The sequence below is a fragment of the Pezoporus flaviventris genome, unplaced genomic scaffold (assembly GCF_033815535.1).
Source record: "Pezoporus flaviventris isolate CSIRO_AGI_PZ_B2104156 unplaced genomic scaffold, CSIRO_AGI_Pfla_v1 ptg000007l, whole genome shotgun sequence".
NCBI classification, from domain to species: Eukaryota; Metazoa; Chordata; class Aves; order Psittaciformes; family Psittacidae; genus Pezoporus; species Pezoporus flaviventris.
The window spans coordinates 39391402-39417890 of NW_026892555.1; the positions used below are offsets into that span (position 1 = coordinate 39391402).

Sequence of the window (26489 nt, forward strand, 5' to 3'; positions counted from 1 at the left end):
TGGGGAGATGATGATATATTAGCTAGACTACCGTATGCTTTAAATCAATTTGGGTTTAATAGTTATACACCACATATTAATAATTGCAGTTCCAATAAAATTTTAATTTACCTCCTTTGCTTAAAAGTTTACAAAATCAGGCAGCTGAGGCCTAGCATTTAATTTTGGAAGGAAGATTTCCTCCAATGTTATAGAAATTTATCAATAGAAAATTTGTTGATTTGCCAATGAAAACATTGTTTATATGCCATCAAGCCCATATAACTCAAGCACAGAAACATTGTTCTAGCACAAGAAGCATATTTAAATTGAGATAAACAAAAGTGGAAATGATTTTTCTCATTAAATATGCAGGAAAAAAAGTATTGCACATATTTTCAAAGAATTCATATATATTTTTAAAATTATCCTATTACAGAACAAATAACTTTTGAAATAAGACAAAAGGCTTATCTTACATTTTCTTCTATGTTTTCTGAATGAACATGGATATGCATTACTTCTCCTTTACCTAATTAGAGTAGCGAATATTAGTTAAATTGTCTTTTCTGTAGGATACAAATCCAGAACTCTCACAATTTTAGGCCCAAGTCTTTAACCAGATAAAGTACCATTAAATCTGCTGGCAATTTTTTTTTGATTCATTAGAACAACATTTTCACAATTCTTATTTCTAACAAATAGATGTGATTGCTTTTCCTTACCAGAATATCCTTATGAACTCTTTTATTCTCATGTATTGTGGAATGAAATTTAAAAGACCTGATTTTTTCATTATTTTAAAGTAGAAGTTCATTTTTTTTACTTTTTTTTTTTTTTTTGGTTTGTTTTTTGCTTTTTTTTGCTATTGCTGTTTTTATTGAACTGTATTGATTTTAAAACTGTCTGCGGTAAAAAGAATAGTGCATATTAACTGTCCATAAGGCCATCATGGAATTTCAACGTGGACTATGTTGAATCGTAACATCTATAAAAAATTATTACAGCTTTTAATGCGACTATTCACAGCAATGCAAATTGAGAAACTGTCCGTGCAGTCATCTAAGCGTTAGGATTTCAATGGCCAATGTTCTCAGTGCAAGTATCACTGATGTTATGAATGCAACAGAGCAAGGTCTTGGAGAGCAAATTCTGACTCAGTGTAAAATGACTTCTGTTTTCCTCAAACAACTGGACTGAATTCTGAAGACAAAGTGTGCACATGTAGTGCCTCATATGGCACTGTGCACTCAGACCCTGCAGTAGTTTGCTTGACAGAAACATTTTTACAAACATTGTTAAAAAGAAAATGAAAAAATAAAAGCTGAAGCAAACATATCAAACCGTTTCCAAAAGCAACCCTCCCATCTTGGATTACAAAATTTACCATGTGCCTTGTTTGTAAACAAAACCAGCAATTTCCTTGCGTGAGCTAGCATTTGATTCTGGAGTGAAGGCTTTGCTGAATTTGATGGGACAAAGGACCTGCTCCCAAAATCTTTTTTTTTAGCACTTCTTGCAGTGGTGTATTTTCTGACAAAATATGAGTGGTTTTCACTGAATGATCAGCTCTATCTCCATGGAGGGAAGGGCAATCACTTTGTACAAAGCTTCAGGTCTGGACTATCAAACAATTGCTTTATTTAAAAAATTATTATAGAGGCAGCTGGCCACTGCTTAATTTGAAAATACCTAAGAAACCCTTGAAGCATGGGTGTTTTCTGATCTGTGTAAAGTTCCCTCTGCCTTGCAGATTCCTGCACTTTCACAGATGTTTTGTTTTGAGGATCTTGCCCCAGCAAAGAACAACAGGAATTGAACATTTCACTAATAAAAAAAGTCAACATTAAAAATGGCTAGTTGAACGCATACAAAGAAACATAGGCTGTGTAACCTCGGCCATTTCATAGTACAAATATTAATTATAGGAAAGACTGAAATTTACCCAGCAGCATATACAGCAGTGACTATACTGGATCTATCTGACAGTGAAGATTACAGTACCAATCATCAGGTCTTCTCCATCCTGACAATGCCATTTACAACAGTAACTCTTCAGTTCTGCTTCGCTCTCCTAAAACGGATGGAAATAGTTATAGCAAATTGTTTCTTATGGAATCACTGGGTGTCTTCACAAGCCACTTACAGTTGAAGCAGGATCCACGGTGTATAGAGTATTCTAAAAGTACCCATGTAGGCTTTCATATGGCATTACACTGCAAAACAAACCCATAATGTGTGAAAACCAGTTTTATATCAACCTGCAGAAGCCAGTTGATAAAATTCATGGACCAATTCTTAAAATCTAAGCTACAAAGAGAATGAAATGTATTAAAAGATTTGAGGTTTATAAAAAGTAACCTGTTGATATCATATTTTTACTTTACAAAAATATTGAAATAATTAATGAGTTTTTCACTCTGCACCAGCTTTAAAAAAAATACTATCAAATTTTGACTTGCACCTTTAATGCATTTGAAAGCACCATCAGGGGATACTTTTAACATAAAGGAAGATACCACTGACTAGATTTAGGGAGGTATTTAAAACCCAAAAGCTTGCAGCAAAAGCACTCTATTACAAGAGATTCAACCTAATTTTTAGACATATCTGGACACAAGTCTTGAACAGGCAGAAGAGGTCTTCCACATAACTTGCTTAGATTATACATCATTGAATATACTTACTAAGAGGTGGCTGAAAGCCTTTAAAAGACATCACTTTCACCTTGGGTGAGAAAATCAGAGCTGTCTCTACAAGTTGAGAACTTGACTGGTCTTTCCTGCTTCTTGTTCTGGTAGGGCTTGTGCCACTTGTTACCTGTCCCTCAGGCAATAGCAACTTTGCAGTTATACAACGTTTGGCACTAGAAGGGTATGGCATGTCACAGTCTCTTGTCACCCCTGCATACATTCACACACTGAATCATGCATTCTCAGTCCTGAAACAGAGAAGTTTCAGTGTGTTCATCTGTTTGTTGTTTCTTCTGATATATCTGAATGGGGTCCTCCAAAAAGTTTAGAATACGAAAACTATACTTCCCTGTTCTTTTACATATATATATATATTACTTTTGTTTTTTTGCAGATTGAACACTGAATCATGATTATCATTTAATTTACATCACTACGTGCTAGAGCTCCTTATTTCTCCTGAAAACCAGAAGTGAGCTGCATAGGATTTCTGTTGGAAGTAACATCAAGAACTTGAATTGCGTTTAAAAAGACTTTGAAATTCCACAGAAAACAAATAGTTCTGGTAGTATTAATGTTTATGACCCAATTAATCAGAATTTAGTTTACTTTCCATTGACAGTCTTACAAATATGATGATGTATTTTTCATTAAGAACTATTTGCATATCTATTCTAACCTGAACGGTTGATTTATGGGAGGGTTAAAGACTACTATGTTCCTGTTTTTTCCCTGGAAAGCAGTTTTCATAACAGCAACACTGTGTGCTACACTTCTGTTTTTTTTTGAAAAAGTTTTTGCTTGTTTTTGCTGTTGATTATGCAAATGTCAATCATTCATTTCTAAAATAAAATGCACTACTGGCTAAAGTTGAAGGCTCTGGTCACAGCCTTCCTACTGGGCTGATTATAAGTACTGTGCAGTCAGAGTTTCACAGCAGCACGGCGTCGTGGGTGAATTTCCCCAGCTGAAGTAACTGATCTGTATGTGTGGGCCAGGTTTGGGTTTTTTTGAGGCTTTCAGGTGATGCTGCTGTATCAGTGTCCTGCAGACAGACTGCACACAGTGGATCAAATGATAATCATGATGATAGCCAGACTAAGAACACTACAGCTTGCTGCTCTATTTGTAGTACGCAGTTTAGTTATTCCTACAGCCCTACAGTCAACCCTTATTTTGGGCTGTAACGTCATCGCTTCTTCAAGCTGTGTTTTTGTTTGCTTACAATGTGGTTTCATATTCCAAGCGCTCCTGGATAAGGGCATCATCTTTATATTGTAGCCGTGGAGGAGCAGGGGAACATTCAAATGCTAAGATCGCCTTCCTCAGGCTCCTGTCCAACACGTGTCTCTCCCACGCTGGGTACCTGTTCCTGAACAGATCGATTTTAATGACAGACTCCTCAATCCTTGGTGGCCGGGATGAAGGTGTGGAAGGTGCGGTGGGTCTCACCTGAAACACAGGCACACACCCATCCCTCTCTGCGAATTTCTGATCCCGCTCACTCGTGACACTCCGGTTGTTGGAGATGGACCGCAGAGTGTTTGTGGCCACTTCTGAGGGTAGGGTGAAGGCAGTGGCAGGGTCCTCACAAGCACAGCTTGGTGACTGCCCAAACCGGGGTCCATTGGGGTGAAAGAAGGCATAGTACATTAGCATAAAAACAATGCCTGTTAAAAAGCTGCTGAACACTACACACAGTGCTGGTATGGCAAATGCGTCAGAGATTGGTGGGGCCTTGTACAGATACCAGAGAGCACTCAAGGCGGTGTTTTCTAAAAGGATCACAAAATAGTAAATGAAAAGCCTACAGCGTGTCCTTCCTTCCTTGACATTGAACCAGCTGAATATATAGATTATCCCAACAACCATGTCGAAAACTATCTCCTCCCATTTAGTGATGCAAAACTCTGTCTCGCAGTGGACGATCCAGAAGGTCATGATGCACCAGTGCAGCACAATGAAGATCCCAAAGTACAGCTGGAAAACTGAGGCAAACAGAGCAAAAGTAATGACCCTTGCTGCAATTGTGAAGAAATGCCAGCAAAACTGGATTATAACAGCCATATAACTGATGGGTTTCTTGTCATCACGGGAGTCACGGAGGGCCTTTTGGTAAGAAGCCAAAGCCCAAGCCAGGGATACAAGAGATGCTGCAGCAGTAAGACCTAGGAAGAAACAGGAGATGTAGTTAAGACATAATTAGTATATCAGCACTTGGTTGAAACCAGTGAGATCATTGCTGCTTTAAATGTGTACTCTACTACTGACATCATACAATCTCTGACTCCTCCTTTAGTTCAGCCAGCATGAATAAATGGACCTTTACTGCTGAGATTTCATTGCCCTGCAATGTTGGATGATCATAAACAAGAGTTTGTGGCTATTGAGCTACACTCTGAAATGCTTCTCTTGCAGTTTCATGTTTTAAACAAATTAATTCACAACTTTGAGCAAGTTGGAAAAGGTTTCTGCTAGCTGTGTGATTTAACAGGATCTACTGTTGTTATTGTCTTAAAGAAAGAATATGAATTTTCTGATTCATTTGGATAAGTCATTAAAAAAGCCTAACTAACTGTCTTACTCTTGCTGATGGAAAAAATATTGCCCATTTTGATATTTCCACCACATTTACAGAGAATTTAAATAAGTTGAAAATGTCAAAACTTTGTTTTTAGAGTTGGAAATGAAATTAATTTTAGAAATGTTGGAATTTTCTACTGAGTTAAAATTCTGAGTACAGATGCTCCTGTTATGTTCATATAACCGTTCTATTTCCCATATATCATGAAGTTGACTATTTATAAGGCACTGAGCTATAGTATTTCTGGAAAACCTGACAAATATTTTTCACAAAAAGAATTCAATAAAATTTTTTTTCTCATGAGATTTTCAAATGTTATTTTTGTGAAAATAATTCCTATTCACTTGAAATCACAAAACCCACAAAACATTTTTTTATATAAAAACCTTTATATGCTTATTTTGAATGTGTATTATTCTTTTTTCCACAAGGGAGTTTGATTCCTGTTGGTAGATAAACTTTAAAAAAAGTTGTTTTGCAGCTGAATGTGATTTTTAAACTAACCTTTTACTTCCATCACTATCAGAAAGATATCTTCCGTTCCCATTTAAGAAGTGATACAGTTCAGTGTGATTATTCATATGCTTAACGCTTACACAGCATTATGTTAGAAATGAATGATAATTTTTCTGTACTAGAAGATTAATTTTTCTTTACTTACAATTCATATGAAGCTGCTTTGGATAGAAATGGGAATTAAACTGAAATGCAAAACCCCAGCCTTTCAAGTGTATTTATTATGTAAATACAATTGCAATAAATACGTTGTATATAGAAGGAAAAGATATCAAACATTTTATACTTAAAACTAGTTTTAAGAAAAGCTTTTTATTTTCATCTGCTTCTGTCTGCTCTTAAAAGCTGTTTACTCATTTCAACAACCTTTGGTTTTGATGCATAGACAGTATTTTTTCTCCCTGCTCAATAGCTTTCTTTAGAACTTAATCATCAAGGGTAGATTACTTAAACATTATAAATAAATATTATAATTTGTTAATAGAGAGTGGTAAATTTAAGCCTAAATACATGTTGCTATTCACTTTTGAAAAAAAAAGAGAAGTTTATTTAAAACAGAAAAAAGTAGGTTATGGAAATAATACCTGATGCTGAAGGAAATAAAATAGTTTTAAGCAATCCGCCTGGCTTAACACACTAAGATTTTGCTCAGTAAATAGGACAGAGGGATTCATTGCTTTCATGAGGGACTGTGTTTGCTAGTGTTTCTCCCCCAGTCAGTGCCAGGGTGCTAATTATGTTGTGAGCTTCCATAAATCCATGAATTGAAACCCACTTTGTTTTAAAAATAGTAATAAGAAATCAGCAGAAAAATAGTGCAAACTTAGAATTCCAGGGAGATCTTTTAATAAAACTTCATAATTTTTTCTTCCCACACAGACTCCTGGATGCCAGATCACCAACATTACTTCTGCAATCCTCCTTTATGGAGAGAATAAACTATCAGCAATAAAGGCAGGAAGGAAACAAGGTATAAATTGTTATTTTCATTTCTGACATGTATATTTGCTTTTCACATTTGGCTGCCTTTCAGTGACCATTATCTCTGGAGACAACACTAATGTCTGAAAATGTAAGTTCTCATTTTCCTGTAGGAATGTTTTAAGTATTGAAAAAACACAGTTCATTTCCTTTATGAAATGAAAAGTTTGGAAAGGTACATGAAAAGGATAAAGGATAAGAGACTCTTTTAATAAAAATGAGCCACTCTGAAGAACAGCTCAAAAATAGCATTATCTGCACAGGAAAGAATAACGTGAGAGAAATCCACATATTTTCTTTGCAAATCTAACAGTAATGACCTCACACACTTCCCCAGAGGTTTGTAGAGATACAATCAGTTTTGCATTAGGAGGTGTAAAATCATTCAATAATGCACACAGAATGTTCCAAATAAAATGTTAAAATTCATGAGAATTTCCAGTTTTCTAATGCTAATTAATTCATAGTCATTGTCTGGGACAGAAGAAAAGCAGGTACAACAGCAATATAAATCTGTTATTTAAACAGTCATTAACAGGGAAACATCCTTTGCTTTTACAGAACAACTCGGGGGTACTGGCATACAAGAGAGAAAAGGGGACAAGAGAATGTATGAAAGGAAAGGACTCCAGTTAAAGTGTTTTGTATCTACTCTTGTGCTATTGGCAATGACATTAGGGGTATAGAATTAAGATAAGGATAAATGCTTCATGGGCACCATCCATTTTTCTTTATTGATTAGACCCAGCACTAAAGAATTATTGAAAGTATAATTCGTAATGAGAACAATAATGTAAAGGTGATGCAATTGGCAGCTTGCTAATAAATGTCACTATATAAATGACTGGGAATGGTTAGAGATAAAGTGAATTATTGTAGCACTGAATGGATAATTCATTAATCAGAACACACATGCATTTACTCAGTATGTGCTCATATAAACCTCTTTATCCCTATTTAAGAAGAACTAAAATAAATTTCTATTACTATCAATCCAAAACTTTAAAGGTGGCAACACAGCACCAGGAAAAAAGGATGTCCTGTAGACCTAATGGAAAATAAATTACTTGTAACAAAGCAGATGGTTTAATTTCTTAAATTGGGAAGGCTTATTTACCATACAGAAATGAACAGAGAAGATTGGACTGTGATCTGTTCATGAAGAACAAGAACCAGATTTCCCACTTGTTCAGCTGCAGCCTCCACACTCTCCTGGTGCTGCAGCAGCTTTCTGGTCTGTATTTGAAAGTCTCGCATATCAGAGGCTTGTATTTAGTATCTTGATCTAGGAAGTTAGGATTAACTAGCATTCTCAGCTAATATATAGTCAAGAAACTGTATGTTCATCTGCTACAGACTGTTAAAAGTCCAGGAAAGCAGAAATTCTGTAAAATGGCCTTAGGAAACGTGAAAGCATGTTCTTGTTTCTTTCTTTTCCAAAGCTGAACCTTCAATTTATGTTTTTTTCCGCAGTGAAAATGATTTAGTCTCTGCAGCTCTGTCCTTAAGAGGAAAGAAATGCAGGCTTTTCACAGGAAAAGATCATATACTGCAACAGACAAATAATGCTTTTGTTTGTTTCTAAAATGGACACCTGAAAAGCTCTTAAATAGGAATTAGTGGGGAGAATACCTACTCACCTGTAGCCTTTGTAGCTTAGGCCACTGACAAGGGTCTCAATAATGAGACTAGCTAATAATGCACTGTATCAGGACAACTTGCTATCAGGAATGAATTAGAATATATTTTGAGTGAAAAAGACAATGATCAAAAAGATCTTTTTGCTCTTGATCAATTGCTCTTTTACTCTCTTAATGGCTTCAGTACTTAATTATTTGTATAAAAGAGTGACAACTTTGTATCTACAGACAAGTTTCAGATGCCCTCAAGGAAGTGCACACCCTGTCTGAAAACAAAGAACAGAATAGCCTTGATTAAATCACAATTTTAACTTCTTTCCTTGGAAACGATTCATTAATCCATATATAAAAGACATTCTTGCATTTTATAGAGGTTCTCCCAATTTATTTAACTTTGAAGAAATCAATTCAATGTGTAAGCAGCACATGTGATTTACTAGTTTGTATTTTTCTCCCACTCCCATAATATAATCTTTAGACTGAGACGTAACTGAAAAAAATATGGGTCTCATTGTCACACTAATTTTACCTTACTCCTGATTTGTACTTGAGAGACTAAAGGCATATTCAGGTCCATAAACTACTTCTTTTCTAATCACATAGAGTAAGCACAATACATCTCAGGTCAGCTGGGAATCCTAAAATCAAATGAACTGATAGGAGAAAGTGCTTCTTGACATTCAACCTGATTTCAAAAATCAAACTCCTGCCAAGGTTTTTGCACTGCTTCATCCTCCTTTTTAAACTTGCACTCATTTCACCATTTCCAGGAATAAATTTATGTAAAAGCAGGAATACCAAACGCAGCAGGATTTCTGGGCATGACAACATTGCCTGGGATTTGGGACTATGAAATATTTTTTAAGGAAGCCTGTTTTTATGAGTTTCCTATCCAGCTGGAGAAGTGACATTATATGCACCCAAGCTTCCAGATGCTTTTCTGAACCAAGGATCTCTAACATTTATTGTCACCTTCAAGGTCTTAATCTGATAGGAAACAGTCTTAATCTGATAGAGACTGCGTCTCTCCAGCTTCAGAAAATGGCTTGCTCTATTTACACAGCTTTTCCCATGCTGCTCTGCAAGTATAGCCACAAACCTGACATCCACGTGGAGGCCTTGCATGCAACTTGACAACAGACTGTGAGTCTCTTGACCAATTTTTTGTTATCATACGCTAGTATGGCAGTGTATGACATGGTATACATACTGTGCTTCAACACATGGTTTAGTACACGGGATGCTTTGCATGCATCAGGGGCAGCTTTGATCATACCAGGGACTACGTTTCCAGGTTCTCAGTATGCATTTCGTGCGCATGGATGTCATTCCCTGACCAATAATGTGAGATGAAAGCTAAAGAGGAAGCTTGCTTTTTTATGTTTTCCTCTTATCTGAAGGGATAACAATACAAACTCTTGCCCTCACCTGGGTTATTTCTCCATAAACATGGTGCAAAGAGAATTCTATTACTTTCCCACATCAGTAAGTTTGTCTTTTATTAGCGGTCCTAAATCACAGTCAAAGATTATACTTTGCAATTGAAACAAGCTGCTTAAGGTCAGAAAGGGATTTTTCTTAGGTGCCATTACATCATGCCTAGACAGAAATGACACCTTACTGAAATATGCCACTTGTGTAGTTTTAGACTTGGGCTAGTTTAGGTTTAGCCTGTTCACTGCCCACAAACATGAGAGTGCCAGTGTCCAAGGATGAGTTTCTGGTAGCTCCTGTTTCCAGTGTTTGCCACAGGCTGCATTCACAACTGGGAATATTCAAGGCAATATAGATGGTTTCATCAGCTCATCTACCAACATTTGGCTTAACTTTCTCTCATCGTGTACTGGGCTGGGGTAATACAGCATAACAGATGACAGGAACTCTTCCTTGTTGAAAAGTAATTCAGATTTATGCCTGATATTACTTCCCCTATGTGTTACATAATGTTTACAGAACATGTTAGCATATATAGGAATAATTTCTCCCATGATTCCTTTCAGCTACTTTCTATAGACAATTCTGGTGAGACAACTTCCAGCTGTTTCTTTCATTTGGCTCTACATAACAGCTTAACATCGCCCTGGAAGTCTAGAAACATTATATGTATTAAATATTACTGTCAACTTTACTTATTTTACTGTCGTGGTTTAAACCCAGTCAGGTAACTTGTTCACTCACTCCCAGTGAGTGGTGCCAAGCTGACAACAATCAAGGTCCGTGTTCGTCTCCCCCCCCCTCCCTGCACCGGGGCTCTCCCCTTCCCCGCTCCCGGAGGAACGGGGAGGAGGATCGAGAGAGTGCAACTCCTACGGGTTGAGACAAGAACAGTCCAGCAACAAATCACCACCGCTACTATCAGCTAAAACAATGATAAGGGAAAATAACAAGGGAAGAGAATACGATACCACCGGCCAAGAAAACGAGTTCCACCCGGAAGCTCCTGTCCTTCTGGGTAACTCCCAGTTACCCCCCACCCCGGGCATGATGTGCTGTGGTATGGAATACCTCCCCGGCTAGCCCGGGTCAGGCGCCCCGTCTCTGCTTCCTCACAGCTTCCCCTCCTCCCTGGCAGAGCATGAGCCTCACAGAGTCCTTGGTCAGGGTAAACATCACTTAGCAACAACCGAAAACATCGGCTTCACCAACGCTGTTCTCAAAACTAGAAGTCAAAACACAGCACTGCACCAGCTAACACAAAGGAAAAAACATGACTGCTACTGCTGAACCCAGGACATTATCCACCCCTTATTCCATACCATTCACGTCGTGCTCAGATCCCACATTTTCAATACACCATCGCTCTCCCACATATATACATCCATATACATACAGACCAAGAGGAAAAAAAATCATTTTCTTAGTGCATGGACCAATCCCTATAATGCTGCCGAGTCCATTCGGTCCATGATGTTCCAAGTTCATTCTCTGTTGGGATGATGGCTGGAGGGAAGTCAGGGCCAGTCGCTGGTGACCTGGAGACATCTAGTTGATGGGCTATAAAAGCATTACACAGCAGGCAACAGCATACAATTGAGTTCACTGGCTGTTTTCCCCTAAAATCAAATCCCCTTGAGGTATACATCGGACTTCCCCATCTTCCCGCATTACCCACCAAGTATATCCAGGTCCCTGAGCAAAAGCAATCCCACGAGTGGGTTTGCCTTTACCTGAAGCAGGAATAACCCAGACTGTCTTCCCCAGCAAATTCTTCATATGCACCACGGGAACTTTGTCCCCCTCTACAATATGTAAAAGTTCTGACTGGGCTGGGCCAGACCTGTTGGCAGATCCTCTGGTGTTGACCAACCAGGTGGCCTTTGGTAAATGTGTATCCCAATGCTTGAAAGTTCCCCCACCCATCGCTCTCAGTGTAGTTTTTAACAGCCCATTGTACCGTTCGATTTTCCCAGAGGCTGGTGCATGGTAGGGGATGTGATATACCCACTCAATGCCATGCTCTTTGGCCCAAATATCTATAAGGTTATTCCGGAAATGAGTCCCATTGTCTGACTCAATTCTCTCTGGGGTGCCGTGTCGCCACAAAATCTGTTTCTCAAGGCCCAGGATGGTGTTCCGGGCAGTGGCATGGGGCACAGCGTATGTTTCCAGCCACCCGGTGGTTGCTTCCACCATGGTAAGCACATGGCGCTTGCCTTGGCGGGTTGGTGGCAGTGTGATATAGTCAATCTGCCAGGCCTCCCCATATTTATACTTCAACCATCGTCCTCCATACCAAAGAGGCTTTAACCGCTTGGCTTGTTTAATTGCAGCACATGTTTCACACTCATGAATAACCTGGGCAATAGTGTCCATTGTTAAGTCCACCCCTCGGTCACGGGCCCATCTATATGTTGCATCTCTGCCCTGATGGCCTGAAGTGTCATGGGCCCACCAGGCCAAAAATAATTCACCTTTATGTTGCCAATCTAAGTCCATCTGAGCCACTTCAATCTTAGCCGCTTTATCCACTTGTTGGTTGTTCTGGTGTTCCTCAGTGGCCCGACTCTTGGGTACATGGGCATCTACATGACGTACCTTCACCACCAGGTTCTGCACCCGGGCAGCAATATCTTTCCACAGTGCAGCAGCCCAGATGGGTTTACCTCTGCGTTGCCAGTTGCTCTGCTTCCATTGCTTCAACCACCCCCACAGGGCATTTGCCACCATCCATGAGTCAGTATAGAGATAAAGTACTGGCCACTTTTCTCGTTCAGCAATGTCCAGGGCCAGCTGGATGGCTTTCACCTCGGCAAATTGACTCGATTCACCCTCTCCTTCAGCAGTTTCTGCAACTTGTCGTCCAGGACTCCATACAGCTGCCTTCCATCTCCGATGCTTTCCCACAATACGGCAAGAGCCATCAGTAAACAAGGCATACTGCTTTTCACTTTCTGACAGTTTATTATATGGTGGGGCCTCTTCAGCACGCACCACCTCCTCCTCTGGTGACATTCCGAAATCTTTGCCCTCCGGCCAGTCCATGATGACTTCTAGAATGCCTGGACGACTGGGATTTCCTATTCGAGTTCGTTGTGTAATTAGTGCAGCCCATTTACTCCATGTAGCATCAGTTGCATGATGTGTAGAGGAGACCCTGCCTTTGAACATCCAGCCCAGCACGGGCAGCCGGGGTGCCAGGAGGAGCTGTGCTTCAGTGCCAATCACTTCCGAAGCAGCTCGAACCCCTTCATAGGCTGCCAGTATCTCTTTCTCAGTTGGGGTATAGCTGGCCTCAGATCCTTTGTATCCCCGACTCCAAAAGCCGAGGGGTCGACCTCGAGTCTCCCCTGGAGCTTTCTGCCAGAGGCTCCAGGTAGGACCGTTCTCCCCAGCTGCAGTGTACAGCACATTTTTTACATCTGGTCCGGTTCGGACTGGTCCAAGGGCTACTGCATGAACTATCTCGCGTTTAATTTGCTCAAAGGCTTGTTGCTGCTCAGGGCCCCATTTAAAATCATTCTTCTTCCGGGTCACATGATAGAGAGGGCTTACAATCGAACTGTAATTTGGGATGTGCATTCTCCAGAACCCCACTGCACCCAAGAAAGCTTGCGTTTCTTTCTTATTAGTTGGTGGAGACATTGCTGTTATCTTGTTGATCACATCTGTGGGGATCTGTCTACGTCCATCTTGCCATTTTATTCCCAAAAATTGTATCTCCTGTGCAGGTCCCTTGACCTTACTCCGTTTTATGGCAAAACCGGCTTTCAGCAGGATTTGGATTATTTTCCTCCCTTTCTCAAAGACTTCTTCCGCTGTATCGCCCCACACAATAATGTCATCAATGTATTGCAGGTGTTCTGGAGCTTGCCCCTGTTCCAGTGCAGTCTGGATCAGTCCATGGCAAATGGTAGGGCTGTGTTTCCACCCCTGGGGCAGTCGGTTCCAAGTGAACTGGACACCCCTCCAAGTAAAAGCAAACTGTGGCCTGCACTCTGCTGCCAAAGGAATGGAGAAAAATGCATTGGCAATATCAATCGTGGCATACCACTTGGCTGCTTTTGACTCTAGTTCATACTGAAGTTCTAGCATGTCCGGTACGGCAGCACTCAATGGTGGTGTGACTTCATTCAGGCCACGATAGTCTACTGTTAGTCTCCATTCTCCATTAGACTTTCGCACTGGCCATATGGGGCTATTGAAGGGTGAGCGGGTCCTGCTGATCACCCCCTGACTCTCCAGTCTACGGATCAGCTGATGGATGGGAATCAGGGAGTCTCGGTTGGTGCGATATTGCCGCCGGTGCACTGTTGTGGTCGCAATTGGCACTTGTTGTTCTTCAACTTTCAGCAACCCCACAGCAGAGGGATCTTCTGAGAGACCAGGCAAGGTGGACAGCTGCTCAATTTCCTCAGTCTCCAAAGCAGCAATACCAAAAGCCCACCGGTACCCTTTTGGGTCTTTGAAGTACCCTCTCTTGAGGTAGTCTATGCCGAGGATGCATGGAGCCTCTGGACCAGTCACAATAGGGTGCTTTTGCCACTCCCTCCCAGTCAGGCTGATTTCAGCCTCCAGCACAGTCAACTCTTGGGATCCTCCTGTTACTCCAGAAATATAGATGGGTTCCACCCCTTGACAGCTTGATGGCATCAGGGTACACTGTGCACCGGTATCTACTAGAGCCTTATACTTCTGTGGGACTGATGTGCCAGGCCATCTGATCCACACAGTCCAGTAAATCCGATTGTCCCCTACCTCCACCTGGCTGGAGGCAGGGCCCCTCTAATGGTCGTCACAGCATTGGACACTTAAGTCGTGTTGAAAGGGATTATTCTTCGTTATCACAGGAGCTGGAGTAAAATCAGCTCTTCCACTCCATCTGGGAAACTGCTCACCAGAAACTGAAGCCGTAGCTCTCATGGGACGATCAGTCTTGGCCCTTGCTCCCCTCTTCAGTTCACTCACCCGTTCCTCCAAAGCTGAAGTAGGTTTTCCATCCCACTTTGTCATGTCTTCTCCGTGATCCAGCAGGTAAAACCATAGGGTACCCCGTGGCGTATACCTTCTGTATCTCCTCTCTTGAACAATAGGACGTCTTTTGTTAATAGCTGAGACGCGTGTTGGTACACGTGAGGAGCTGGATAAATCGGATACATCGTCCCTCAATTTGTCGAGGTCCTGGGACAGTTTTTTCACAGCTGAGATGATGGAAGGAGTGAGATTGTCTTCGAACTCTCGGAGTTTATGAACCATTTCATCCACTGTTAGTGGTACTATGTCATTCCAGGTCACTGTTGCCAATGAATGGGCATATGATGACGGTGCATTCCGTGTAAGTTTTCGCCACATGGGTCGTGTACATTCAACTTCATCTGGATCTATAGGTGTATCCCCGTTATTCGGCTTGATGTGATAGATCATCTCTACGATGGCCGATTCCCTCAGAGACTGGATGCCTTTGTCTATAGTAGTCCACTTGGCCGAACGACTCGTAACATCGTCCTTGTACGGAAACCTTTCTTTCACAGCTGCCAAGAGCCTCCTCCAAAGGCTGAGGGACTTTTTCTCTCTTGCAATTGCTTTGTCAATTCCCCCTTCTCTAGCAAGTGATCCCAGCTGCTTGGCTTCTGTACCTTCTAGTTCGTGACCATCGGCCCCATTGTCCCAGCATCGGAGTAACCAGGTGATGATGTGCTCCCCTGGTTGACGGGTAAAATCTTTTCGCATATTCCGCAGCTCGGTTGAGGTCCGAGGTCGAGAAGTTACCTCTTCTTCTTCTTCTTCGTCATGTGAGGATGACTCCTGATCAGATTCTGGACCGGGTGGTGAATTCATTGGTTCTTCATCTCGCTTCACCCTTTTTGCCTCCTTTTTGCTTGTTCTCTTGCGTACAGGGGCAACCGATATTGGTACGAATTGGTCCTCTGGTTTGGCTGCAGTGATTATCACTGTGGTTTGAGTAGCGACTGTACTTGTTGCTGGGGGTGCTGTAGCTACCGTGCTTGGAGCTGGGGTAACCGCGCTGTCTGTTGCAGTTGAAGTTTGAGCAGCTGCTGTACTTGCCACTGGGGTAGCTGCGCAGTTCATTGCAGCCAAAGTTTGAGTAGCGACTGTCGCTTTGCCCTCAAATCCGCCGACATTCTTTTCCTTTTGAAGGTGCTGGATAGTGTTGAACAAGGCCCTGTAAGCATAGGCCAAGCCCCAGCACGTTGCCGTGATTTGTCCATCTCTGGTATGGCCAGAATGACCACACACCTCATTTAAGTGTTTTACTAATTCTTCTGGATTTTGCAGTTGTTCGGTAGTGAAATTCCAAAATACTGGGGGGGCCCACTGACCTAGATACTTGCCCATACTATCCCACACACCCTGCCACTCATGGCTGTCCAGCCTCTGGGAAAATCTCTCGGTCCTCCTACATCGTCGTTTGACCCCAGACAAGACCCAAACCTGAATCTGCTTAACTCTTGAAATCAGTAGTGGGCAAAACACACTCTGTATGCGTGTTAGCATGGTGATTCCCATCACCATCAGCAAACAAGTCTCAAGAGCATTAAAAGGCCATTTAAAAAATTCGAAACTCTCAAATGTAAATGGTCTGGGGGGACGACTAGGAGGGTAAAAGGATGTCTCCTTCACAGGTTGAGCACCTGAGAAGGAGAAAAAAGATGTGTAATTGCTAAGCACCTCCATCATATACCTCCCAAAGTATAAAGGTGGTGACCACACTGGGAACATAAGCCAGATCAGTTTCATGATCAATGATTCTATTGTATTACAAGTCATTACCATAAAGTACAATGGGATAAAAACCTTAGCCCAAGCCCCACACTTGAAAAACACTAATACAGCCAATACCGGATGGACGTAAGATATGGTATACTGAAACTGTGAGATCAAGAGGAAAAACCTTGAGAGCCAATAAATCAGCATTGTGACGAGTGACTATCAATCCAGTCAGATCTGTTCTTATCTCAACCCCTCGTGCCCCACGTTGGGCGCCAAAAAGAACTGTCGTGGTTTAAACCCAGTCAGGTAACTTGTTCACTCACTCCCAGTGAGTGGTGCCAAGCTGACAACAATCAAGGTCCGTGTTCGTCTCCCCCCCCCTCCCTGCACCGGGGCTCTCCCCTTCCCCGCTCCCGGAGGAACGGGGAGGAGGATCGAGAGAGTGCAACTCCTACGGGTTGAGACAAGAACAGTCCAGCAACAAATCACCACCGCTACTATCAGCTAAAACAATGATAAGGGAAAATAACAAGGGAAGAGAATACGATACCACCGGCCAAGAAAACGAGTTCCACCCGGAAGCTCCTGTCCTTCCGGGTAACTCCCAGTTACCCCCCACCCCGGGCATGACGTGCTGTGGTATGGAATACCTCCCCGGCTAGCCCGGGTCAGGCGCCCCGTCTCTGCTTCCTCACAGCTTCCCCTCCTCCCTGGCAGAGCATGAGCCTCACAGAGTCCTTGGTCAGGGTAAACATCACTTAGCAACAACCGAAAACATCGGCTTCACCAACGCTGTTCTCAAAACTAGAAGTCAAAACACAGCACTGCACCAGCTAACACAAAGGAAAAAACATGACTGCTACTGCTGAACCCAGGACATTTACCTACTCCCATTTTTTTTTTCAGCAGAGGCTTGGATTCTGTGCAGAGGACCAAAGTCAACTGACAAAAGGATGGCTTATTACACATCTTTAGCATATTCTTAGGGTGTGTACCAGACACCTGCTTAACGGTTTACCTTGTGCTGCACTCAAGGTCATATTCACCTCAGCAAATCTAACTCCTATATGCAATGCTGAGATGCTTCTGCTGAGCAGCAATCCTGTTCATAGCTTTAAACAGATCTACAGCTGAATGATGGTCATGATTTTATTTTGAGAACAGTTTCCCTTTGCATCTCCCCTAAATCCAAAGTAATTTTGTTGTTAGTATCTCAGGAGTTCTTTTGGAAAATATGAATAAAATCTATTAAAGTCAATTTAGCATGCAGAAACCACAAGAACCATGAAAGTTGTATCTCTGCTGCCTTTCAAGAGACAACAGACAGTAATTCAGGCCTTTCTTTCTTCACAGACAGCCCATGATGAAAGGGTTTTGGGGCACAATGATCAAAAGCTCTGCTACCTTCTCATCAGTCTTAAAAGTAATTGACTGAGATACTTGAACTGAAGTCCCACTGCCAAAATATATTACCTAGGGCCATTTACTAGTGGACTGAGCATCCTGGGTGAGCTCTTCTCCCTCACAAGTATATTTTCCTAATATTTGTTAGTTTCTTGTGCTTACAAATATGTGTTATAACTTCGAATTCAGGAGTCCTTATTGGTTACTAATCAAGTCCAGTCCTTCATAGGCAGGGACAACCACCAGGTACTCGTGTATATCATGCAGTTTGTACACTGCCAGGCTTGGCAAGACAGCATGAGATCATTTTGACTGTTAGGGAGCTAAACATAGACTTCTGTACTTTCACAGCTAGACTTCTTGTCTGTTAGGTAATTTGATATCTTTATATTCCAGTGAAGTATGTGCAGCATAAACATACCCACTGACTCCAGGCTCATTTCCATGATGTCTACATTTCTTCTTAGGCAAAAAGTGCTTTTGACATCTTGAGGTCGCTGCAAGTAGAATCAAGGGATTATGTAGAGGCTGCAGCAAGCCCAAGCAGAACAAAAACCCTGGCATTAGCTCTTGAGGGAAAACAACATTGTAATAACATAAGGCTAAGCTAACTATAGGGCACCATTTATGGGAGAAGGCTCCACCTGCACTGCTTGGATCAATGCACCAGACATACGGACACCTTCCATAAAGTCAACAGCAGAAGCAGCAGCAGTTCTCCCTGATACCCAACAGAAGAAAAAGATGTAGTTTACTAGACATATAAAAAATCCCATTAAAACCTAAATTTTGAGGAAATGCCTTTCTATTGATCCACATTTCTGTAATTTTACCTTATTTTTCTGTTAAGCTTTTATATGCTTTCGCTTATGCAACCTCTGGACAAACTTTCTCTTGGTATATTCCACTGATTCAGAGGAGCCAGCTGCACAGATTTTTCATTCCATGGCTACTAATAAAATCAACTGGAATTCTTTTATTGGAAACACTTTGGAAAAATGTTCATCAAGTGAAAAAAAATAAAGCAAAACTGAAGATATCATTTACGTGATTTCAGTCTTTTATGGAACAAAATATATGCTTATTTTGAAATACACAAATACTTTTTTTTAAGACATTGTCCTTAGTCTACAACAGTGTATGAGCACGAATAGGGAGAAGATGAGTATTAGATCTGGGTTTTTGGCAAAGTCACTATGGTGACCTATCCCAAGGTGTGTATGCTGTCATTTCCAGCTCACAGGGCGGTGACTACAAGAGCCCAGTGTCTAGCTGCTGCAGGTATGGACTGAACCCATACATCAACAGATGGCAAGAAGCAGAACTTCAGCACAACTCTCAAAGCAAAGATGGAATCACCAGAACTAAAATAGTACACGATTTGGAAATTAATCCACTGAAGTAAAAATATGGTGGTGCTAGAAGCTGTATTGGTTTCCTTATCAATTCTGCATGAAACTGGTTTCTGATGCACTGGGTGTTGGTGCCCAGGTGCTGGCTGGCCTCTGCAAGGAGAGGCCAGGGACTGCCTTTTGCTGGACACAGCTGATTCCAGCCAGCTCTAGACTGAACCACTGCAGGACACAGCTGAGCCCATTAGCTGAGATGGTGCTGTCTTTGGTAGAACATATTTAAGAAAGGTCAAAAGAGCCTAATAGGCAGAGGAAGAGGGAAAGAAGAAAAGGAGAGGACAACAGCATAAGCACCAGAGTGAGACCAGAAGGAGGGGGACGAGGTGCTCCAGATGCCTGTGGGAGAGGACACGGGTGGAGCAGGTATTTCCCTGCAGCCTGTGAAGGACCATGATGCAAAAGATATCCACCCTGCAGCCCATGGTTATTTCTTGAAGGAAACTGTAGCCTGTGGACTGCCCACATTGGAACAGGTTTATCTTGAAAGAACATTCTGTAGGAGCGACCCCTTGAAGGAGTGACCCCATGCTAGAGCAGAGGAAAAGTGAGATGAGGAACAGGAGAAACTGCCATGAACTGACTGGAGAAGTGGGCTGGTGAAAGATGTATGTTTTAACTATTAACCAAGGTTTCTGATGTGTTTTCCACCAGCATCCCACAAGCAAAACAGCTTGAAATGACTATACTGCAATATGGTGGAACATACCAGACATAGTATCTGGTAGATCCAAAGTATCTCTTCTAAGTATTTTTTTTCAAGGCATACCAAAGATTATAAAATACACACAACAGTAGTACCAGACTAGCTCTAGATATGTCTGTTGATGATTTGGAAGAGGAAGGACTACATCATTATTTCAAATACACCAGAGATTTATTTTGTCTTAGATAATTGCACTAGTCCTGGCCAGCATCCAACATCGACTAGAAGCCAAGATGTGTTTTAGCATGAGAAATATCCTAAATACCTTATATTATGTCTTATTACAAATGGGACCAGGCCACTGGCAACAGAACACTGACTCCATGCAGAAAGATAGCATAGGGCCATTACTCCCCTTAAATCTCCTTAAGCCGTAAGTGTAGAATTGGCTTTTGGTGGTTCATAGGCTTGTATTGGCTTTATGAAAGCGGATAAATTTCAGCCTCGTTAAACAACCGATATTTCTCCCACTTGCCTGTTAAAGTCAGTCTGAAGTTAGTATCTTGTTTGACACAATTTGTCTAAGAAATATTTTATATATATAGCATTTGTCTGGTTTAAGCATTTCAAGCTTCTCTAAGCTTTTCGGCTCTGAAAAGGTTCTGAGGATAATGCCTGATACGGTGCTCTGGGACAAAGGCAATTAGTATCACTCTGAAAAGGAAATCGATTTAGCATTTGTGCAATCCGTTTTCACAGAAGGAAAACTGAAGCTGTCAGATTTGTCTAGTACATGATACTATTTAAGTTTCCTTTGTATCAGACTGAAATAGTGTAGTTCTTATTCTTTGTCATGTTTCTTTCATTTTTAAAAACTTCAAATAGTTTTTCACAACAATTCATTAAATAAACTTCTTTTTCTGTTAGTAGAAAAGCAAAGAAAAGCAAAGAAAACCTCCTCTTCTCCCTCCCAAAAGAAATTCCATATTTTCACATACTCTGCAGATAATGTAAATCAAAGTAAAGTCTGAAAAAAAATAATTTGCGGAGTTTAGAGATTAATTCTTGTTCTAGCTCAAGCCAAGCTTTTGATCATTTCAGAGCTCATATTTGTGTCTTTGTCTTCAGTATTAGTTACAAAGCTATTAGTTATCAGTACAGAAATTCTACAGCTGTATCTCTACCTATCTCTGAAATAGCTAGAACATGTCCGCATGATATGCATAGGTAAATGCTATATATACATTTTGTATGCATGGTATATTTAGATTTATATACCATACACAGAGAGATAAAGTGGCACAGTTTGAAGACTCCAAGCAAAAATAATGACTCAACATTTCCTCTGTGAAGCTTTTTCCTTATATATCTCTGGTTTGTGCCAAAAAATGGCTCCTTGTTGCAAGATTAGATTAGTCTAATTTCAATTTCTGGTGTTTTTCTAGAAAATTGAAAAAGCTTTCCTGGCTCCCACCTTTAAACAATTTTTTATGTATAAGTAACGAGAGTGATAGAATAATTTCTTCAACCTTTTTCCAATATTCTGGACTGATCAGTTCCTTAAAGACTTATATCCCAATGGTTGACCAATGGCCTCTGAGACAATTTTTTCTTCACTGTGAGGGTGGTGAGACATTGGAATAGGTTGCCAAGAGAAGCTGTGGCTGCCCCATCCCTGGCAGTGCTCAAGGCCAGGTTGGATGGGGCTTTGAGTAACCTGGTCTAGTGGAAGGCGTCCCTGCCCATGGCAGGGGAGTTGGAAGGACCCCCTTTTTAAGTCCCTTCCAAACCAAACCATTCTGTGATTCTATGTCCTACTCACTGTTAACTACTCTCACATCTCTGTGGAAAGCCTGGGAAAACTTAACCAGTCACTGGAAACCTAGCCAGCATTTATTATGCATCATCATTTATAAGGCTATCAAACAAGATGAGATCAAGGACAGGTATTTGGTAGGTGCTGCTAAGCATTTCCTCACACATTCTTTCCCAATTTTCATATTCGTCTAGAAGACAGATTTTTCACTTAATGTGAGCTCCACTCACTCCTACTTCAAGATCTCATCTGATTTCAAGTCCAGTGAACTTTAAATAAATAAATAAACAAACACATTATTCATTATAGGTCATTCTAACTTGTAAGCTTGTCAACGAAAGATAATGGCTCTGGGTAACAAGTCCTGATGTTCAATATAGAAAGGGTTGCAGAATTCTATACCTAGCTTCTAATTCTTTGTTACCCAAGTAAACAGTTGACCTTTCTATTATTTTATACTGAATTAATGTCAGGATAATCTATGCTTATTTTTAGCTCTGTGCATTTGTATCTTCTATCATTTTTCAATTATTTCTTTATGCATCTGCACATGAGTCTGCTCCATGGTAATTTTTAAGAATGACTAGCTGAGTTTAGCAGAATTTGAAACAGAAATAGATATCTCAAAGATATTAAGTTCTGTGAAGTTTAGGGAAAATGGCACTAGAGAAGAGCCCAAAGAAGTGTTCCCACTGAAAGAAAAGCAGACTTCAGGCATATTTATGCCTGAATTTTACAGTGAACAGTACAGTGTGGCAATCCAGAGGATGTTAGGAAGAACTGGAGATATTTTGAAGGCAATGGTTAAGGGCAGGGTAGGAGCAAGAGATATTGTGTGAGAAGGCTTTGATGACATTGCTGTTTATTTCTGCAGTATGCATATGCATGCACATATGTATATGCATATGCATAGAAAGAAGCCAGTTGAAAATGAGGCTTCATTATTTTTTCCTCTTATTGAAATTATATGAATATATGAAATTATATTAATAGGCACTAATATTATATTAATAGGCACTCTTCTGGAATTCACCTCCACCTCCAATATTTAGTTAAAAGTGAACGTTCCAGTGTCTATAGACATGCACAACAAGGTCACCTGAGCTGGAGATGGTGTAGAGTTCAGACTGGAAACAGAAAAGTCAAACTCAAGACTCAGATTATGTTTCAGAGATTACTGAGCATCTACCTCAAAGATCAGATAAATGGGTACCAGTTTTATACCAGAGTGACTTTAAATCAGATTCTCTGCAGACACAAAGGGAGAAGTGGCAGTCAGCTGCATACCTAATATTTATTTGATTTATTGGTTGGTGATATGGTGTAACAGCACATTAGCAAGGCAATTCTTCTGACACAGAAGATGATCAAGAAGTTATCAATTCCTATGGCTGGCACATTCTTACGGAGTAACAGTAATAAAGCATTTAATATACAGTAGGAGCCTAACTAAATAATTTGATACAAAAATCCAATCTTTTCTCAACAACAGCAACAGTAGCAACAACTGATAAAAGCCAAGAAGAGTAGCTCTAAACCTATCGGTCAATACACTACAGTAACAAAATGTCTCCACTCTGGCCCATCTTAACCATCCTGATTGAAGAGGAAATAGAATAGAGCATGTGCCAACGACTGGGGTGGAGTGAGGATATGCTCTTTCCCTTCAAATTTGCTAGTTTTCTGGATGTGCAACAGTGAATAACTCTTCATAAAAAGCTTGTCTCTGCTACTACTACATTTAGATAACTTGGCCCTCTCAGCCAATTAAAACCAGTTATTTCCTAGAAAAGCTCTCTGAGCCATATCACAAATACACTACCAAGCAAAGAATCAAAACCAATGACATGACAAACACATTTCAAGATTTGAAAGGTAATAGGGAAATATGCTTCAGAGTTCACAATCACAGTTGTAGGAAAAAAAAAAGTCACGATCAAAAGGAGCGTGACCAGCAGGTCAAAGGAGGTGATCCTGCCCCTCTATTCTGCTCTCATGAGACCTCACCTGGAGTATTGTGTGCAGTTCTGGTGTCCTCAACATAAAAAGGACATGGAACTGTTGGAACAAGTCCAGAGGAGGGCCACCAGGATGATCAGGGGACTGGAGCACCTCCCGTATGAAGACAGGCTGAGAAGGTTGGGTCTGTTCAGCCTGGAGAAGAGAAGGCTGTGTGGAGACCTCATAGCAGCCTTCCAGTATCTGCAGGGGGCCTATAGGGATGCTGGGGAGGGACTCTTCACTAGCCACTGTAGTGACAGGACAAGGGGTAACGGGTTCAAACTTAAACAGAGGAAGTTTAAATTGGATATAAAGAAGAAGTTCTTTACTGTAAGGGTGGAGAAGCACGGGAATGGGTTGCCCAGGGAGGTTGTGAATGCTCCATCCCTGGTGGTGTTCAAGGCCAGGTTGGATGAAGCCTTGGGTGATATGGTTTAGTGTGAGGTGTCCCTGCCCATGGCAGGGGGGTTGGAACTAGATGATCTTAAGGTCCCTTCCAACCCTAACTATTCTATGATTCTATTTTAGTAAACGATCTTCCACACAGAGATGAAGTAAAGAGGCAAAAGCTTTTTTTTCGAATTGCAGTTCTTTTAGAGCAAATGCAAAATAACTTTCCCCAAACACTCAGGCATTGGTGGGAAAGAAATATTTCACATTAATCAGAAATCCATTCGCTATGCATCTAGTTTGTCTCTACAAATTTTAATGTTAGGATAGCAAAAAAAGCCGTAGTTTGAGATATTAGTATTAAATTTGAACTCTAAGCACTTTATGGCCCAGTTATACTCTGATGAATTTAACATTTTTCTGCTACTATTACTGAGTGTTTTGGAACAAGATATGACCACTGATACTAGCTAGGAATAATGCAACAGTCTTGCAATAACCTATTATACTTAAATTATTAATACTATGATTTTCTTTTAATCTTCACCTGATTTGGGAGGCAGGAGACAGAGAGACTTAGTTTTGTTTAGGATTAGAACAATATATGAGTACAAACTTCTTTGGCAATTTTCGTTACTCTGTTTTTGAACAGCAAAGTCTATTAAGGCGCAAGAGTGTGAATCAATTTATGCCTTCTCAGATAACCGGCGCTTCTCCTCTCACAAAATAACTGCCATAACTGATAGCTTAAACACGTCATTCATTTTGGTTCTGCATCTTTTCCTTTCAGTGTTTCTGACCCTAAAAATCATCTTCCCAAATGTTCCCTGTGACACCTCCTTTTCTTCCTGGCCACCTCATCTGCAAGGTTTTCAAACTACCCTGTTCCCAGTGCTCCTCATATTTATTGCTTTTCCACAGGTTTCTCAGTTCCTATATCTGTTTTCTGTAAAGGTGCTCCCGCCCTGTCTCCTTCCCTCCCGTGCCCATCTCACCCAACATCTCCACAGTCCCCATGGCTGTCCCACCACTGGGACAAGGTGCCTAGCTTGCTGAGTTCAGATGCAAGCCCTGGATGACAGGGGCATTGAAACCAGAGCTGTCTGGCTCAGGAATGTGTTGTGGTCCATCATAAACCTTAGACAGCTACTGTCCTGTGTTCACTTCTCACAGCAGCAGGCTGTCCCAGCAATTTCACTGCTCTGTTTTCCAGCCTCTACGTAGTCACAGACAGGTTGTAACTATTTGTTGTTTTTTAAGCCTTCCCCCACAGGTCAGCTCTTCTGCTTTCCTTAAGCAGCCAGTTTTTCAGCTATGAATTCCATAGGAAGCTAATTTTCTTTTTAGTTTTAAAGGAAGTGTTAGTTTTATTAACTGCTTCATGTTTTAATATGACATCCTTAAGACAAAGATCTGTTTGTGGGACTAATACCAATTGAACAAGGGTATTCACTGATACTTACTTTTTTCCAGAGCAACCCTTATTACCGAGGGCATTTCAGTTCATTTTATTCTGTTCTGACTAGTGCTCCTACTTGCTGAATTATGTCATCAAAATAACCCCTGCCCTGTGCCTCCATTCCTATTACCTCTCTTTCTCATAATGAGGTGAGAAAAAACTGAATACAGTAGTCAAGTAATCAAGCTAAATTTCCATAGAATGTATTTGTAATTATTTGCTGTCACTTTGTATTTCTGCCTGCATTAAGATAATTTATGCTATTCACAGCATATCTAGCTCAATAAATTAATAATTTAACATTAAAATAGATAAAGTTATAGGCATGATCTCAATACATCTTTGTGCAACTGCAAGAGTTCATAAACTGAGTATAGGAAATACAAGTGATGTTCGTGCAAAACACATGCCTGCCGATATTCAGTTAGTAAAACAAATTATTTCTGTCCCCACTATAAGATTCCCTCTCCTTTATCCATGCTGAAAAGGTGACAGAATTACCACTATTGTATTCCTCTAAGCTCTTCAAGCTGAGCAACATATTAGCTCCCAGAATACGCGTATTCCTGTGAATGGGACATTTCAACAATGCTTTGCAGGTATACCACCTTTTCACAAAATATTTTAGTATTTTCTATAGTCATTACATTACTCTTAAAATAGCTCATGAAGAATGTCAGTTGACATCCATGTTCATGACGGATGAACCAGGGGAAAAGGAACTGAATGATTTGCCTGAAATATCAATGTGCAAAGCCTTTTCAAGAGGAAGAACCCAGAAGTTTGAAAGCAGAATCTATTA

General features: G+C 40.8%; 1 protein-coding gene across 1 annotated transcript in view; it reads right to left on the minus strand.

The window, feature by feature from the left end:
* Nucleotides 1-1596: 1596 nt before the first annotated feature.
* XKR4 (XK related 4) overlaps nucleotides 1597-26489 on the minus strand; it is a 228466-nt gene continuing 203573 nt past the window's right edge. The window contains exon 3 of the mRNA XM_061448472.1: nucleotides 1597-4840. Coding sequence (XP_061304456.1) covers nucleotides 3894-4840 — 947 coding nt within the window. The 3' untranslated portion in view covers nucleotides 1597-3893. The remainder of the gene's footprint in view (nucleotides 4841-26489) is intronic.